Genomic DNA, 18,444 nt, shown 5'->3' with positions numbered 1-18,444 from the left:
TCATACCTGAAATGAGCATTTGCCTCTCCTTAGTTGTTTTGCTGTTTTCTGATTGCCATTTTCACTAGCCAGACACTTAAAACAGCCAAATGTCACAAATGTGGTCCAGCCAGAATCCCACATGACTGGATTTAGCACAACTTTTGTCAGAAAGAATATTATCTTCACTTATTCTCATTCTTTTGCTTTTCAGAGTGAAGAGATTCACTCTCATTTTTTTCTTAATTTCCTCCAAGTCACTCTGGTTAGGACCTTGCTTTTAAAGATGTTAAGAACTTTTAGAAGTGAATTCTTTGTCTCCTACAAAACACATTCCAGAAGAGTCTGTACCTTCTACATGCAAATACCAGAGGCTGAGTCTGGTTAGTTAAAAACCTGCAGGAGGTGCGTTTAAAATTCACTAGGCATGGCCACTGTCAATATGACAATTACTGCATTTTGCCATAGGCAATAATAACACTTGGTTCCAAAGTAGAATTATTATTTTTAACTGAATTTCCTATCATAAAAAAATGAAAACTAATCCTTGCTTTTGGTCGATCTCTAGTTTCTTCCAAGTAATCTTTCAAAGAAAGTAGGTGAGGCAATATATACATGTGGAACTAGATGGTTCTACCAGTAATTACTGTGTGAAAATAAAGTGTTAATCTCCATATCTATACTTCTTATATGAGCTAGGAAACAGAACAGCATGATCCTATTTCTGACAGGCATACAAACCCAGGGAAGATTCATAATCCTTAAATTTGGCTCTCTTTATCACACATAGAATCACCAATAAATTTCATGACTTTATACAAAATCATCAGTGTACAAGTGGACCCATCAAACACAGAAACCTAGAGATGATTCTAGGATGGAGAGAACTACTTTTTCTGGCCTTGGGGAATTACATCTACACAGAGCTTTGTAACTTCTAAAAAGAATGGCATAGAATGACAGGAAATCAAAACTTGAACAGTGAACACCCTCTGCTCTTACCCTCACTAACTTGGGGGCAGTCTCAAATAATAATTCCAACTTACAGCATTGGCTAGTGATTTCTATTTTTAAATTTCCCTTCAAACATTTGTTTTCTCTCCCCTAGACTCACTTCCAAGATTCGCCTTCCCAGGAAAGGGAAGATTCCAAGATTCCTTATCCTTTTTCTCACCTCCCTGCCTTTGAGAACACTGAGCTCTGGAGACCAGAACTCATCCTCAAGCATGACTGCCAAGGGTCTTTTTTCATCCTCATTTCAAAAGCACAATATTAGTTACCCAATATTCTTTTACTCACTCACAGGATCTTCAAATGTTATTCAAAGCAAAAGTGAAAGGTGTTAGGGACCAACTCATCAGTGAATTGCAGGAAGTGGAAGGTCTGTCTTTAATGGAAAGAACTCATGTGGAAAAGTCTGCAATTAAAGAGCAGGAAACTAACCAATGTGACATGAGAAGATGAGCATATGTTTTACTTAATAAATCAAAATTTTTACAAATACCACGTAGATAATTGTCTCTATCTTGAGTATTCCCTAAACTCTACAAAAAGGGAAGCCATGATTCTTTTGAGTAGTTCCCCCTTTCTCATCATTTTCCTCTCTGCCTCAACTTACATAATCACTTTGCCACCAAACCCAAGATGATTTCTGTTCTCTACACTCCCACCCTCCTATATTTTTACAGTTGTCAGAGAAAACTATTTTTACTTCTAAAAACTCTAAAATACAGGCTTTATTATTTAACTTAGCCCTCCTCCCAAAAACACCAATGAAGAAGATATCTCGGGGATCCCTGGATGGCTCAGTGGTTTAGCACCTGCCTTCGGCCCAGCATGTGATCTTGGAGTCCCGGGATCGAGTCCCACATTGGGCTCCCTGCCCCCAGCCCAGGATCCTGCTTCTCCCTCTGCCTCTCTCTCTCTCTCTCTCTCTCTCCCTCATGAATAAATAAAATCTTTTTAAAAAATCTATTTCTCCTCTCACTCTCTGTGTCTCTCATGAATAAATACAATCTTTTAAAAAAAAGATATCTCTCTCTTTTCAATTTCTGAAGTTGCTCCCCATTCATTATTGAATTTAAAATAAATCTTAGTCAAAGCATACCAGCAAATTAGACAAAGGCACTCTTAAGTGAAATGAATTTTAAGTGACATATTCAAACACATTAAGGATTAAGTTCTTTCAAGTGAAATAGCTCCAGAAGTGCAAGGATGAAGCTTAGCCAAACACTAGGGTAAGACTCAGGATTTAAAAAAAATGAATTAGACATAGTCCCTACCTGAGAAACTTACAGTCTAGGATGATAAACAACATGTATAGAAACATGAAGGTTAACATGCAAACATGATATATAGATACCGAGCAAAATTATTTAAAATTTACATATAGGCATCAGAGATGGAAAATAGACATTTCAACACAAAATCAGTTCCAAGTTCAAGAATTCAAGTTAATCATATTCCCATATTATATGATCATATCACTAAGCTACAAGTCTGCATTTGGCACATCCTCTCAAGTCTGTAAGCAAGTAATAGTCTGTTTCATGTCTATGGCAATAATGATGGAATCACCCTTGAAGGTGGCGGGGGGATGCTGCTCATAACTAATAATTAATGACCATAATGTCAAAGTTCCTGTATAGGAAATGCAAGCAGAACTAGTACTTTACATGATCTCTGACAATGTGGTTACATGTCAAAAGTATAACTAAAAGTACACTTGCCCATGTGTTTGCAGGATTTCACGTGTGGTGCCATTCTCTGGGTCTCAGCCTGTATGCTGAGAAATGAAATTCAAGGAGAAAAGCTTTCTTGAAAAGGAAAGAGCTAAAGCTCCTGCGTGATGTGCAGGGCAGAAACCTAGTCTCAAAGGTGACCCTCTGCTCTTTCTGTTTTCACTGTAAGAAGCAGGGTTGTGTTATCTATAAAAGGCACTGCAACCTGAATCCTATCTCTGCCACCTCCTGACTGTGTGGTCTTGAATAAGTCACTTAACATTGTGACCTTCAGATTGCTCATTTGGAAAAATAGGACAAAAGTATCAAACTTAAGAGGTTACCACAAAGGTTTAAAATAATGTCTGCAGTTCACCTAGCCCAGTGTCTAGAACACAGTAAGCACACCATCACTACCAACAATTCAAACAAGGACAAGCTCAGAAAAAATGCTTGTAATATACATTAAAGGAATCCTTGGTAAAAATCTCCATATGAGGCCAAGGTTCCCCGGCATTTCCACTTAACATATTTCCATCCTCTCACGAAATGGAACAAATGGATTATGGCGTCTCTCATCAAGCTGAGTCTGCATTTGATTGCTGCATCCTTTCTATATCTATTGTGAGTAAGAATATGTAGTTTCTGCAAATGTCTTGCTTAAACCCCTTTTACTTAGAAATCTCACTGGCTTGCTCTTTGTGATGGGTATAGGTTAGGGAAAATATGTCCCTTCATATGTGTCCCTTCTACAATAAGGTAAAAGGAAGCTGTAATTGGATTTCACCCTGGGTTCATCATTCCTGTCCCTGGGAAAGTAAATAAATAAATAAATAAATAAATAAATAAATAAATAAATAGCATCATGCAGCCCTTCTGTTTGCCAGAATTGACACTGAGTATTCCCTATAGAGGCCTGACATGGGCTTCAGGTGTTAAGTCCTCTGCATTTGCCCCTATGTCACCAGTGGGCACTGCCGGCTTGAAGAACTCACTTTCTGGGACGCTACAGTCAAGCAGAGAATCTCTGTGGGGACACAGGGGTTGAGGGTGGGAGCAGTGATATAATTTTAATATACAAAAAAATCAATTGCATTTTGATACGTTAGCAATGCAATGCTGGGGGTTGAGCACTGAATTATCAGACAAAGCTTCTGATTTCTTAGAGTTTACTAAGAAGGTCATTCTTATGTAAAGGAAGAGCTGCTGAGGATACTATAATATTCTAGTCAAAAATAACATCCTTTCAATGTTTAAGAGGTCCTCTTTCTGAATCAGAAAGAAAGAAAGAAACTATGCAAAATCCTAATCCTAATCTGAGGTTTTAAAATCCTTGAGAATTCAAATCCCTGTATCAATCTGGAAAATTTGTTTATTCCTCTCCTTCCATTAATGCATTTCACAACTGCTTCTGAAACTATATTCCACTAGAATATAAACTAGATCATGGTCAGATGGTTTATAGTTCGTTTTCTAAAGGAAACAAGTAGGAAATGTGAGTGAAGAACTTTAAGAAGCTCAAGGCTGAGGAGACGTAAAATTAATTTATCCATTCAACAATCACTCATTGCTTTCCTACAGTGTGTAAGACACTGGGCAGTGCAGAGAATACAAGCAATGGAGTAATCTGGAAGAGAAAAATTTCTTGTGACAACTTATCTCTACTCCACCCAGATTTCTTTTTTGTTTAACAAATATGTAATGGGCACAATTATTCAATTATTTCTATACTAATGAGTTTTCAGTATGCATAAATCTTTTACTGGTTGAGCTGGTAAAAAAGGGGGGGAGCATGATATTTTGGGTGAGAGAGTGAACTTTTCAACTGCAACACCCATTTCATGACCTATAAAAGGCCAACCCTTCTGCCTTGCTGACACTGCTTCCTCTCAGGTTGAGGCTCCCTTCCCTGGGCTGTGGATCTTTCCAGCAATACCATGTCCCTCTCAGTGCGCACCTCTGGGCTGCCCCGGCGGCTGTCTTCCCAGAGTGGGACATCGGGCAGAGCCAGGGGCACGTCTGCTTCCATAGTTGGAAGTAGCTATGGGGGGAGCACCCTTGGCTTTGGAGACAGCTATGGGGGAGGCTTTTCTGCTGCTTCCATGTTAGGTTCTAGTTCTGGCTTTGGTGGTGGCTCTGGAATTTCCTTTGCAGGAGGACTGGGTGCTGCTTATGGGGGAGCCCTGGGAGGTAGCTCTGGAGCCCTGGGAGGTGGCTTTGGAGGCCTAGGAGGTGGCTTTGGAGGCCTGGGAATTGGATTTGGGGGAAGCCCAGGAGGTGGCTCTGCAGGTATTCTCTCTGGCAATGATGGAGGCCTTCTTTCTGGATCAGAGAAGGAAACCATGCAAAATCTTAATGACAGATTGGCTTCCTATCTGGATAAGGTTAGAGCTCTAGAAGAGGCTAATACTGAGCTAGAAAACAAAATTCGAGAATGGTATGAAACACGAGGATCTGGGACTGGAGACCCCGGATCACAGAGTGATTACAGTAAATATTATCCATTGATCGAAGACCTCAGGAATGAGGTAAGAATATGGTTTTTGAGGGGGCTTTGGGAACTATTTTTTTATTTTCCTTTTTGGCTATTCTAATATTTCACAGTGATAAGCCATCTAAAACTTAAGGTACCTTTCAACTTTACTGTATTTGGAGCAAATTCTCATCTCAGGTTATTTAGTTTCATTCTATCATTTATCATAAAGTAACTGTATTTCCACTAACTTTCTGCAAGAAATGTTTCTCAATTCTTAAATAAAATGGTACAAGTATGTCTTCTTTTTAAAAGTTAAACTGCCTTAAACTGTTAATAGCATGTTAATATCACCTAAAAACTCCTTCTCAAAAATACACCCACATAATACTAGTATTTTACAACCCCATTTCATGTGTCTTCCCCTATTTGGCCAGATCATTTCTGCCAGCATTGGAAATGCCCAGCTCATCTTGCAGATTGACAATGCAAGACTGGCTGCCGAAGACTTCAGAATGAAGTGAGTAGAACAAAAGAAAGACTAATGGTAATTGACATGACTCATCATTTCTTCTTATTCCCTATTTTCCTGCCTTTGTTGATGGCAAATATTTCAAACCCTCTGTAGTTCACACACTCTATACATCTGTTGTTTTGGTAAATTTACGTTGGACATTCTAGGAAGAAAGCTGATTTAAACACAATTCACATTACATGTCCTTAGGTATACGCTACGTAAACCTAGGGCTATGATCACCACCATGCTTGTAATTTGCTTTTGGCTTATACTGTGACATAGTATATACACCAATGTCCTAAACCTCAATCTTCCATGTATCAAAATGAATTAATAATGTTTTTGTCTAGAAGTGAGATTATATTTTTCCTGATGACACATACCACTAAAATATTAACCACACACCTATTTTTAAATTTCTTCCTCCTCTCCCATATTCCATCCTCCCGCACATAAGGAAGAAACACTAACACTCATTTTGCTCCACAAAATCTCCATGCAGGATGTTGCAGTGGTGATGATCCTCCACCTGTAAAATCTTGGTAAAAGGTATCAGAGAAGTATCAATGTTTTAAATTAAATCATGAATAAAAGCTAAGCAAAAATCTATTTTTTTTAAATCTTCAACTGCTTTTAGGATTCCATCAGAAACTCCACCCAGAGAGGGCTACTACTGCCAGGGTAGCCAGCCAAAGGACAAACTGTTCCCTGGGATGCAGGGCTACTGAGGTTCATGGTAGAGACAGACTGGTAGAAAAGTCTCACCTCACAATTCTTTCACTTCTCTCCAACTGAGTAGTAAATTATTATGAAGAAAAGGAAAGGAAAACGTTAAAAAGGAAACAGAGCATCATATATTACAATGCTGCCACTTTTACATAATCACACAGGGTGCAAAACAGACCTGAAGATGATGGCAGAGGCCTTATTCAAATGGATGTGTTGACTTCGGAAACTTTTGTGCTTGGTTTTTAGGTACGAGAACGAGCTGGCCCTGCACCAGAGTGTGGAGGCTGACATTAACGGCCTGCGCCGTGTGCTGGACGAGCTGACCCTGGCCAGAGCCGACCTGGAAATGCAGATCGAGAACCTAACAGAAGAACTGGCCTACCTGAAGAAGAACCACGAAGAGGTCAGCCAGAAAAGGCAGATTTCTAAGTGGCTTTTTTCCTCCCAAGTTCAAAAATTACAATTTCAAATTTACAAATCCAGAGTTAGAACAGGTATGGATGATACATGATACCCCTGTTAAATTGGCCATTTGTTTTGGATTTCTGAGTGAGTGTATGTGTGGTGGCAGTGGCAGGATTGATAGTGGTTCCTGTTAAAGTTTAACAGATTAGCAGTGCTTTCTGATTTTGTCATTTTGCTCATTAGACAAAGACAACCAGAATTTTAATGGTCCTAACTTAGTGATTTCCAAAAATATAGTATATTTAAAGTTCAAAAACAAGTCTACCAATAATACAAAATGATATATTTGTGTGAGAAGCTGGTTATGCCCAGTGTAAAACACACAATGAACTCTGGTATGCTGCATAGTATATCAAAAGTTCTGTGTATACAGACATTAATCATGACCCTGGCAATGGGCTTCTCAAGAGCTTTCTACTGGAAGTCAATGACTGATACAAACAGTGTGCAAGCCTTGGCACTGTCTGCAGCCCCAGTTTGGAGGCTGTAGTTGAAGCTTCACTGTACCTTTTCCACTAGGCCTTCTCTTCTTTGTAAAGGCCCTGGATCGCCAAGAAGCAGGGCTAACTCATCCATTTGCCATAGTAGGCACATCCCCTGGGGTCCATGGTAAGTTTAGGGACCCAAGGCAATGCCTTCAACAGTTTTAAGTCAAAAGAAAAATATGAACTTGTAGGTTAAAACAAGAAGTTTTAATATGTTGTATCACAGCAGTACAGCAATGTGGTCATAACATATAACACTTAATGTCTTTTCTGCTCTAAGAGGCCCACCAGAGTTATCAAGGGGCCGGGCGCCTCTCCCTCACTCTCTCGCTCGCTGTTCCCAGGAGCTCCAAAGCTTCCGGGCAGGCGGCCCAGGGGAGATCAGTGTGGAAATGGACGCTGCTCCAGCCGTGGACCTCACCAGGCTCCTCAACAACATGAGGGCGCAGTACGAAGCCATTGCTGAGCAGAACCGTAAGGACGCAGAGGCCTGGTTCATTGAAAAGGTACCACAAGCAAAAACCAAAGGCTTTGACGCGTTGGCAGGAAAGACCTGCGGGCGCAGCACGCGCTCACGTCCTTTCGCCCCCCTTTGCCGCGGCAGAGCGGGGAGCTGCGGAAGGAGATCAGCACCAACACGGAGCAGCTGCAGTCCAGCAAGAGCGAGGTCACCGACCTGCGGCGCGCGCTTCAGAACCTGGAGATCGAGCTCCAGTCCCAGCTGGCCACGGTAGGGCGCGCACGCGCGGCATCATTTCGACTTCCAAAGAAAACGTGGCACCCACGTTAGTTATAAGGCCACTGGCTGGCCGCCTTCCTCATTGCCATCCCCTCCACTGTCTATCTGTGCCATCTCCCTCCCACGTGCAGAAGAAATCCCTGGAGGCCTCGCTGGCCGAAGTGGAGGGCGACTACTGCGGCCAGCTGTCCCAGGTGCAGCAGCTCATCGGCAGCCTGGAGGAGCAGCTGCTCCAGGTGCGCGCCGACACCGAGCGCCAGAACGCCGACCACCAGCGGCTGCTGAACGCCAAGGCCCGCCTGGAGATGGAGATCGAGACCTACCGCCGCCTCCTGGACGGCGAGGCCCAAGGGTGAATAGACAGGTTCACGTAGGATGCAAATAACCTCAGTGGCTGGCCAGCAGGGGCCGCCTGATGCGCTTGGGGCAACCGAAGGAAGGAGGGTTCTTTCATTGATGGAAAATACCACATCTCCTAACAAGCATACCCTGGATTTCATTTAATGGTCTACAATTTCCAAAGTGGCGTCACCCTTTATCTCGCTTGACAATTCATAAAATGCTGGGATGAATAATGACACCACAGACAGGCATACTGCAAACTGACACTAGAGAAGTCACCCATTAGAGTCCTAGTATCAATGCCCCCATGCTGAGAATGACACAACAACCACCTGAATCACCTCACAACCCACTGCAGTGAACTTTCCAAAAGCAGCAGCAGCCTAGACTAGTGGGAAGAGCCCAGGGCTCTAAATCAGGAAATCAAAGTTCTGAGATCAGATCTTCCATTAATTGCCAGTTTGCTTCACTTTGAGAGCCTGTTTTAGGCAGAGTTTGAAAATAAAGGTTCACTGCACTAACTGCTAACTCTCAGGGTGCATTATTCAATCACTGTTCATCAAGAAATTTAGAATACCTTCTCTATTTAGCCATAGGGTTATGTAAATTTTTAGCTTAAAGAGCAAACTCTTTATTTCTCCTCCTCCCAGAAAGCATCATGTGGTATCATCCCCCTTGTTTTCTTTACAGCGATGGCTTTGATGAGACTTTATATGTGACAGAATCCAAATCGCAAACGCAGTCGATTGATTCCTCTAAAGGTATGCAGACTCCCTAAGAATCACTGAGAATAAGTCAGAATCACACTTATTAATGACTAAAATGATAAGATCTCTTGAATATTGCAGTATTATTAATAATTTAAAGTGTATTTGCATTCTGGGCCAAGGAAAAATATTTATGTATTCCTGCAGAAAAATGAGTGGATTGTACTGTATGAAAATTTCTGGCAACCCAGAAGTAAAACAAACTATTCTACAAAGAAGTGTTATGAGCATCATAGCCACTTTTTAAATTTTTAAAAGGAGAAATATTTTCACTTGTACATAATATGACACTGAATACATTTCACTTTCATTTTCAACAATGCAAAAAGTGCATTGTTTTAGAATGAATGCAAAAGTCACTTTTGAAAGTTTAAATTCGGTGGATTATATCTGCCAATATCTAATTTAAAACTTAAGCTAAACAACAACCAACTTTGGATGAATGTATAAAACACTTACTCTTGCCCCTTTATTCCATTTTTATCTTTAGACCCAACCAAATCTCGGAGAATCAAGACAATTGTGCAGGAAGTGGTGAACGGTGAAGTGGTCTCATCTCAAGTTCAGGAAGAACTAATGTAAAATTTCACAAGATCTGCCCCATGACTGGTTCCTTAGGGATAGGAAATTTACAAGCAGAAATTGTCCCTTTCAGAGTAAGATACCATATTAGCTCAATCCTACTTTCGTCTGTTTCATTTTCCTCGGACTCCCTATTCACTTTGAGTCCCTATTGCTCTTCAATTACAAATCACTGTGGCCATGTTGGTCTTTAGAACAAACCAAAATTGCTTTACATCTTTCTGGACCTCGAGTAGTCTTCTAATAAGCTTTCTTTTGGTGACCTGGAACATATTTTAATCACATGATTTTGATCAAGTATTGTTTTAATAAAGTTAAATAAAAGATGAATGGTAATAATATGAAATATGTACCTTCTTGATTCCAACAATGTCAAGAGCATAGAGATAGGTTTGTAAAACACTAATATAAAGTAGATAAACACTGAGATGAAAATGTCAAGGTTGGAGATTAAGAAGATTCTTTTAGAAGTTCTGCCCTTTTTACATCATCCCATTAAGGTTACAGCAAATTACATTATCTACTATGGGTATAACAGTTGTCCTGTTCATTTTCTAAGACCTTCTTTGATTCAGTCAAGAAACACTTATGGAATCCTTACAGAATGTAAGAATGGAGACTCAAAGATGAATACAATAGGGTCCTTGCCTAGTGGAGCTCACAATTTAGGGCAGAGATAGACATTTACTGGGAATGGTGATACAGAGAGAGAGGCCACATAGAAGTTAGAAGAACACATGGAGGAAGAAAGGAAGAACTGAACAATTTGTCAGGGGGCAACTAATTGCTTCATACAACAATCAACCAGGATGGGGCATCTGGGTGCCTTAGAAGGGTTAGCTGTCAGACTCTTGATTTTTTTTTTTTTTTTTTGGATTCTTGATTTTGATTCAGGTTGTGATCTCAGAGACATGGGACCAAGCCCCACAGTGGGCTCTATGCTGGGAGCAGAGTCTACTTGAGAGTCTCTTTCTCCTTCTCCTTCTGCCCCTCTACCCCCATATGTGCTCTCGCTCTCTCAAATCAATTAATTAAAAAGAAAAAGAAAAGAAAAGAAAAGAAATCAACCAGGTAGAGAAAAGGAAAAGGGAACAGAGGAACACATGTGAAAAAAAACACAAGGGTATAAACAAACATTGTTTTATGTCCTTTCTCCTATCCAGCACCAGTGAGGCCCAGATTGGGTTTCTATTGGGGTGGATCAGACCCATGAGTCAATAACAGATGTCATGTTCTGGGTTATGGCAGAAGGTGGCCAAAGTCTAGGCTTGAGTAGATGGGGGTTCAATCTGGATTGCCATATTCTAAACTCTAGATGGAAAATAAGAGCAGGATTTAATGATTAAGAGCCTGGGCTCTAAAGCCAGACTGGGTTCAAATATTAGCTCTGTCACTTCATAGCAAGTAACCTACTTGCTGTATGCCTGTTTCCTGATCTTTGAAGTGGGTGGGTTTTGTGGAGATTAAGTGAGGGATTTAAAATACATACATAAAACACTAGGAGCAGTCTCTGGTACATAACAAGTATTCACTATCTGCATTCTATTATTATGGAGCATATGGAACCAAAATGGGGTGCAGAAGGAAACTGATGAGCAAGGAGTATCAAGAGGAGAAAGGAGAGGGAGGAGTCATGCAAGCCTGGAGGAATTCCTGCACTGAGTGCAAAAGCCCAAAGAAGGTTATTATGCCATTGTAGGTGACTTACTTCAGCATGCAACTTTCTGAAGTGCTCCACTTATCCCCTATATTATGCATAGCAATTTAACTCTCTGCCTAGCCCTCCCCTTCTAGAACACATCATAGGAGAACTTTACCTTTTAGGTCCAAAAAGATTATCAAAATCTTTTCCTGAACAAGGTCCATGTAATAAAGGCTGCCCCTTTTCTGGTACTCAGAAGTAGTTGCACATAGTTGCTGTTTCAAATAACATCTGTTTTCCTTACAACTACGTCTGAATTGTGTGAGACTCAAAGAAGAAAGGCATTTTGCACAAGGATAAACCCAGCTTATTGGTTCTTAGCTACTATCTTAGTTTTATCAACATTCCTCTTTTTTATCAGCATTTCTCCACTGGGTTCCCTGAGACAATACCTCACTTGCCACATTTTCTCAAACTCTTTTTTATGACCTCTGAATGTTGGCCCAATCTTCCTGTCCCCTCTCTCTCCACTCATGCCCTAGGTGATCTTAACTAATCCCATGGTTCTAAAATAACCATTTATAACTTATTGTGGTGATCATTTCACAACATATACAAATATTGAGTTATTATGTTGTATACTTGAAACTAATACACATTATTCAACAATTATACCTCAATAAGAAAAAAAAAAACAAAGTAACCTCCTGTGCATTGATTACTTCTTGTGTAGCCTCCAACATGGCTCCAGGGATCCCCACATCCTGGTACTCATGCCCCTATGTACAGTCCCCTCCTACAATGAATAGAATAGATCTACTCAAGAAGTGACCCTGTGTGATTTCCTTTTCACAAAAAGCATTTCAATTCTGGGGCACCTGGGTGACTCAGTCAATTAGGCATCTGACTTAATTTCGACTCTGGTCATGATCTCAGGGTCATAAGATCAAGCCCCATGTTGGGCTCTATGCTCACGGTGGAGTCTGCTTGAGATTCTCTTTTTCCCTTTGCCCCTCCTTGCCCTCACCCATGCCCATGCTCTCTCTCAAAATAAATAAATAAAATCTTTTTTTTTTTCTAAGGCATTTCAATTCTGGATTGGTTTCTTGGATTGCTCACTTTGAGGGCAGTCAGCTGGCCTTAGAGTTACATTACAGGAGAGGAACGCTTGGGTGGCTCAGTGGTTCAGCATCTGCCTTTGACTCAGGGAGTGATCTTAGAGTCCCGGGATCAAGTCCTGCATGGGGATCCCTGTAGGGAGCCTGCTTCTCCCTCTGCCTATATCTAGGCCCCTGTGTGTGTGTGTGTGTGTGTGTGTGTGTCTTGTGAATAAGTAAATGAATCTTTAAAAAAAAAATTAAGTTATATTATGGGGGGGGGGGGAACTACCTTTAAAAAATCATTGATATCACAAAATTTCCTACTTAAACTCCAATGGCTAGGATCTAATGGAAGAGCCATCAAACCCAAAATTGCAGGCCTTTCCTAGTAATATCTCAGAATATTCTACAGTCTTCAGTGGGCAAAGGATGCATTAGGTTTATTATATAAGTTCACTTTGCCCTATTCTCACTGCTAAGAAATGCTAAGAAATGCAATTAGCACAACATCCTTATCATGAGATTCCAGCCCTCATTCACTAAACCACAAGCCCTAATTCAACACAGATGTAAAGGGTCTTTCTGGACTCAGGAATTAATGAACTGCAGAAGTGGTAGGTCTATCTTTAAAGAAAATAACTTATAAGAAAAAATCCAAGTACAGGATCAGACAGTAAAAGACAAGCATATTGTTCATGATTATTTTGAAATCTAAACCTTTACAGATTAAAATGGTTACTATTTATATGTTGTTGTATTTACAGGCTACAGAAAGGTCTGGAAAATATTGTATATACTAAGTTGTTACAGTGGTTATCTCCCAGAAATTACCAAGGACTTTGAAGACTATTCTATTTTTTCTTCTGTACATTTCTTAAAATGCTTAACAAAGAGCGTGTATGACTCTGATAATTAGGGAAACCATGAATTTTAATTATCCAGAACAAATGGGTTTGCAAGTCGGTCCCTACAGAAGGGAACTATCTAAAAAACAACCCTAAGTTGCCAAATCAGTCACTTCTTTAGGCTTTGTAAGAGTGCCACCTACTGGAATCTCAGAAACTGAACTTAAAAAAATTAATCCTGCTTTTGAAGCCACTTGTGATATATTTGAACTAGAAAGTTTACTTTTTTTTTTAGAGTGAGGGAGTGAGGGGGTGGGAGGGGCAGAGGAAAAAGAGAGACAGAACCTCAAGCAGGTTCCAATGCCAGCGTGGAGCCTGACACAGTGTGCAGTCCCACAACCCTGAGATCATGACCTGAGCCAGAATCAAAAGTTGGATGCTTAACCCACTGAGCCACTCAAGCATCCCCTAGAAAGTTCACTTTTTAAAGTTCATTTTTAAAAAAGAGAGAGAGAGGTAAGGGCACCTGGGTGGCTCAGTCAGTTAAGCATCTGCTGTCAGCTCAGGTCATGGTCCTAGAGTCCTGGGACCAAGCCCCACATAGACTCCTTGTTCAGCAGGGAGTCTGCTTCTCCCTCTCCCTCTGCCTGCCGCTCCCCCTGCTTATTCTCTCTCTCTCTCTCTCTCATAAATAAAATCTTTAAAAAATAAAAAATTTAAAAAGAGAGGTAAAGAAAAGACAAAAAAAAATCAAACTTTTTTTACAAGCATCAACTTAATAAATTAACATGTTCTTACTTAAATAATGAGTGGCATTAATTTCCAAAAAGTCCACCAGTAAGGAGGCAAGTTGTCTTAAGACATAAAGAAGAAAGGTTGTGATTATTCAGAGTTTAGAGAACCAGATAATCTGAACTACTCAAGCTTTTAAAAATATACTCAAACATCAACTGAAAAATTTATTCACATAGCTGAGAAAATGACTTTTTATGAGCTAATGTTTCTTTTTAAAAAAAAAAGATTTATTTATTCACTTTAGAGAGAGAGAGAGAGAACCTGAAGAAGGGAGAAGGGGAGGGAGAGAGAAACTTTAGCAGACTCCTTGCTGAGTTTGGAGCCCAATGTGGGGCTTAATCTCAAGACCCTGAGATCATGATCTGAGCTGAAACCAGAGTTGGATGGTGATTGCGCCACCAAGGAGCCCCACTAATAAATGTTTCTTAGGACTTGGAGCTAGACCTAAGATTTAAATTTCATAAACTCAAAATGAAACTAAAAAATATTAGTGTCCTAACTGAATATACCCTCTTCATCCCATGCCACTTCCCTGGCTGAACTTGGCTGGTCAGAATATGTGCATTTTAGTTGTCAGCTTGGAACGCATCTCCTAAAGTTATAAACACGTGAAATTTCTGCTAAGAAAAGTGTATCCTTTTTGGAATATTTAATTCATTTGTAAATACCATGGGATTTTTTTTAAAAAAATGATTAAGGCTGCAATTTCATATTTCAAATGAACAGAGCTGCAAATACAACTTTTTTTTAACAAGTTGAAGTGTAATTTTTAATTTTTTAAACAATGATCAGTTGGTATATTTATGTATACATGCAGGGCATCATTTATTCATTTATTTGGATATACATTCATTTAACCAATATTTATTTAGCACCAACTATATGTAAGTCTTAATATATTCTATTGAAAATAACCAGTTTTGGGGATCACAGCGGTTTAGCGCCTGCCTTTGGCCCAGGGCGCAATCCTGGAGACCCGGGATCGAATCCCACGTCGGGCTCCCGGTGCAAGGAGCCTGCTTCTCCCTCTGCCTATGTCTCTGCCTCTCTCTCTCTCTCTCTCTCTGTGTGTGTGTGTGTGTGTGTGTGTGTGTGTGACTATCATAAATAAATAAAAATTTAAAAAAAAGAAAAGAAAGTAACCAGTTTTTATGAACTAAAAGTAAATACATGATAAAGTTTCATACATTATTCTCCTTGGTTGCCTTGGTGCAAATAGAATAAGGCAAGTTGTCATCATTTTTAATTGGCAAAAGTGGCACACACGATAAATGTGATTATTTAACAGAAGTGTGAGGAGGCTTAGTCAATTCCTTTTGGAAGACTGACACCTCTTCATTCATTTTTAGGAGTTTTAGAAGTTTTTAAAAGGAGCAACTCACACTGTTAAACAGGTATTTTCAGGGCAATTTTTTAAGATTTTATTTTTTAAGTAATCTCTATACCCAAAACATTGGGTTCGAAGTTACAACCCCAAAATCAAGAGTCACATGCTCTACTTACTGAACCAGTCAGGTATCAGGGCATATTTTTAAATTACAATATTCTTAAATATTTAATCACATTTTACATCACATCTTTCATTATATTAAGGTACTTTCAAGATATTTTAAGATGTTTTCACTGAACACCCATTTTACACAACCTCATGTGCTGATTCTGGAATGACAGAATAATTTTAATGTTAAACTTTCCTATCTTATCTAATAAGTAACTGAATAGGTGGATAAATAATAAGGTAAATTTCCATCACTGTTTAAAAAAAAAAACACACATACAATCAGCATCTCATCCAGAGATGATTCTGAAACCAACACTGCAGAATTAGATCCAGACTAACAAAGAATTCATGTCAGTGTGCTATAGACAATGCAGAACAAAGAGGCCCAGCTTCCCTGTCTCATTAACCAGAGGCTGGGGGTGAAGAAAAGTCGCCCAAGAAGTGAGGAAGGTGAGAGAATCGGACTCAGTTCCCCAGTGGCATCTTCCGCAGTAGACTCTGGAAGGTGTTTTTACAGCTTGCAGAGCTGGAAGGAGCAAGAACTGAATGCTAACCAGTGGGAAGATGAGTATTGCTCTAGGGGAAGGTAGGTCTTAACAGGGAGGGGAGCCTGATGAACATTTTAGTCATCATTATCACCATCATCATCTGTCACCTCCAGGGTACACAGCCAACAGCTGCGTGACAGAGGAGATCATTCGAGGAGTTAAAAGGACAATCTAACTTCGCAATTGCCCAGGTACAAAGCTAAAGCGGCAGGTTACACAATTCTTTCCTGATCTATCCAGAGGGAGACTGTTTAGCTGCATTTTCCAAAGCATTGGCATTCTGAAAACCTGCTCATATAAAACCACATTCCAAAATTGCATGCTATGCATCACAAAACACTTGCTATATAAACATATATCCAAATACCTTATGCCATCATAACCTGTCTCTGTGTAAAATGTTTGTGGGTCATTTATGTTTGGGTTTTAGACAAATCACGAGATATGGGTTATTTTAATAAATTTATACATTTCAGTCAAATTGTACTTTGCTTAATCAAGCCAAGGAAAGTTATTTCATCAATATTAGCCAAAAAATCCTTCAACTGTAACTTCTTAACTAGGTCAAGCTCCAGGTCTCCTGAGGCCACTGATTTATATATTCATTCAACAAATATTCTAAGCACATCCTGGCCACATCTGGCATTCTGCCTCCTAAATATCTATGATCCAGTTAGTTTACTCCATCTCCCCAACCTCCCCTCAACTGCCCCTGGTCCAGGTCATGGTTCGTCATCCCTAGCCTGAAAGTCATGCAGCTTCCACTAGCACCTCCCTCCATTCTGTTCCTCCTGTCACAGCCAGGAAGATATTGTTTTGAAAGACAAATCTGATCCTGCCATCCTATTGCTTAAAACCCTTCAAAGGTTTCCTATAGTCCTTGGAATAAAGACCAAAATCTAGCAAGGTCTGTCCTGGCCCCCTTTCCCTTCTCTCAAATTGTGTGCCTTCACCTGCCTTTCCTCTCTACTTCACCTCTCCTACTGGCCTAGTTCAGCTTTTCTAAAGCCCGCTCCTTCCCACAGGCTTTCCCTCTTTGCCTAGAATGTGCTTCCTCTTCATTTTGGCCTGGATAACTCCTACTTGCCTTGTCAGGATTGAATTCAGATGTTACTTCCTCTGAAAAGCCTCAACACGTCTCCTTAAGTCTCTACTCCTCCCTCTTCCTTACCCCCTCCCATGATAACCACATTGAGTTTTCCTACTATACACTCTCATAATACACTGTGGTCTTCTTATGTATTTATTTGCACGACTACTGAATTAGTGCCTGCTTCTCCCACTGTAAGATCTCTAAGCTCTCTACTGTTGTGCCTTCCACTGCAGCCCTGGTGTCCAGCCCAGTATATAAAACAGCACTCTAGCCCACTGTGTAGGAAAAAAAATCAGTATTTGCTGAATATGTGTGCATGGAATTGTGTACAAGTGCTAGACTATCCACTCAATAAAAGTTGGAGTAACACTACTGTGCTATCCCCAGGACTTAGCATAGGGTACTACATAAAAGACACTCAATAAACATTAGTTGCGTTGATACTGAAAAGTGTTCATATATTTCTTCTATTATTTTCTTGAAACAGTCAAGAGATTTTTCTCTACTTATTTACTAACTATAACTCTAAAAGTTTCCACCACTTATCTTTAGTAAGACTGAATAAACAAACTCAAATTTATCAATACACAGCAGCTAAGCAGTATCCATTGTACAGGAGGCAGGAAGAGGATGCTTTGCAGGATTACTTAAAATAGCCAAGATATGAAAACAACCCAAATGTCCATCAACAGATGAATGGATAAAGAAGATGTAGTATACATCTACAATGGAATAGCACTCAGACATTTTTCAAAAATGAATGAATCTTGCAATTTGCAGCATCCCCTCTAAGATGGACTTAGAGGGCATAATGCTAAATAAAATAAGTCAGTAGAAATAAGCAGAGAAAGGCCAATACCATATGATTTCACTCATAAGTGGAGTTTAAGAAACAAACAAGCAAACAAAGAAAAAAAAAGAGACAAATACAGAGAACAATCTAATGATTACCAGAGGGGAGGTGGATAAGGAGATGGGTGAAATAGATAAAGGGGATTATCTTGATGAGCATTAAGAAATGTACAGAATGCTGAATCATTATACTATATATCTGAAACTAAAAAAAACACCATGTATTAATCATACTTGAATAAATAAATAGGATGCTCTGAATATATTTAA

The 18,444-nt window shown here is 39.8% G+C and overlaps 1 protein-coding gene across 1 annotated transcript; it reads left to right on the top strand.

Moving 5' to 3' along the window:
• Window positions 1-4,588: 4,588 nt before the first annotated feature.
• Window positions 4,589-10,634, top strand: KRT12 (keratin 12). The gene is made up of 8 exons (XM_041725103.1): window positions 4,589-5,227; window positions 5,610-5,692; window positions 6,665-6,821; window positions 7,713-7,874; window positions 7,973-8,098; window positions 8,239-8,459; window positions 9,140-9,210; window positions 9,707-10,634. The coding sequence occupies exons 1-8, from the start codon at window positions 4,637-4,639 to the stop codon at window positions 9,796-9,798; spliced, it is 1,503 nt and encodes a 500-aa protein (XP_041581037.1). The 5' UTR covers window positions 4,589-4,636; the 3' UTR covers window positions 9,799-10,634.
• Window positions 10,635-18,444: the final 7,810 nt, after the last annotated feature.

Source organism: Vulpes lagopus, chromosome 12, assembly GCF_018345385.1.
Source record: "Vulpes lagopus strain Blue_001 chromosome 12, ASM1834538v1, whole genome shotgun sequence".
Lineage (NCBI taxonomy): Eukaryota > Metazoa > Chordata > Mammalia > Carnivora > Canidae > Vulpes > Vulpes lagopus.
The sequence above is the reverse complement of the archived record's forward strand: the minus strand, read 5'-3'. Positions and strand labels throughout refer to the sequence as shown.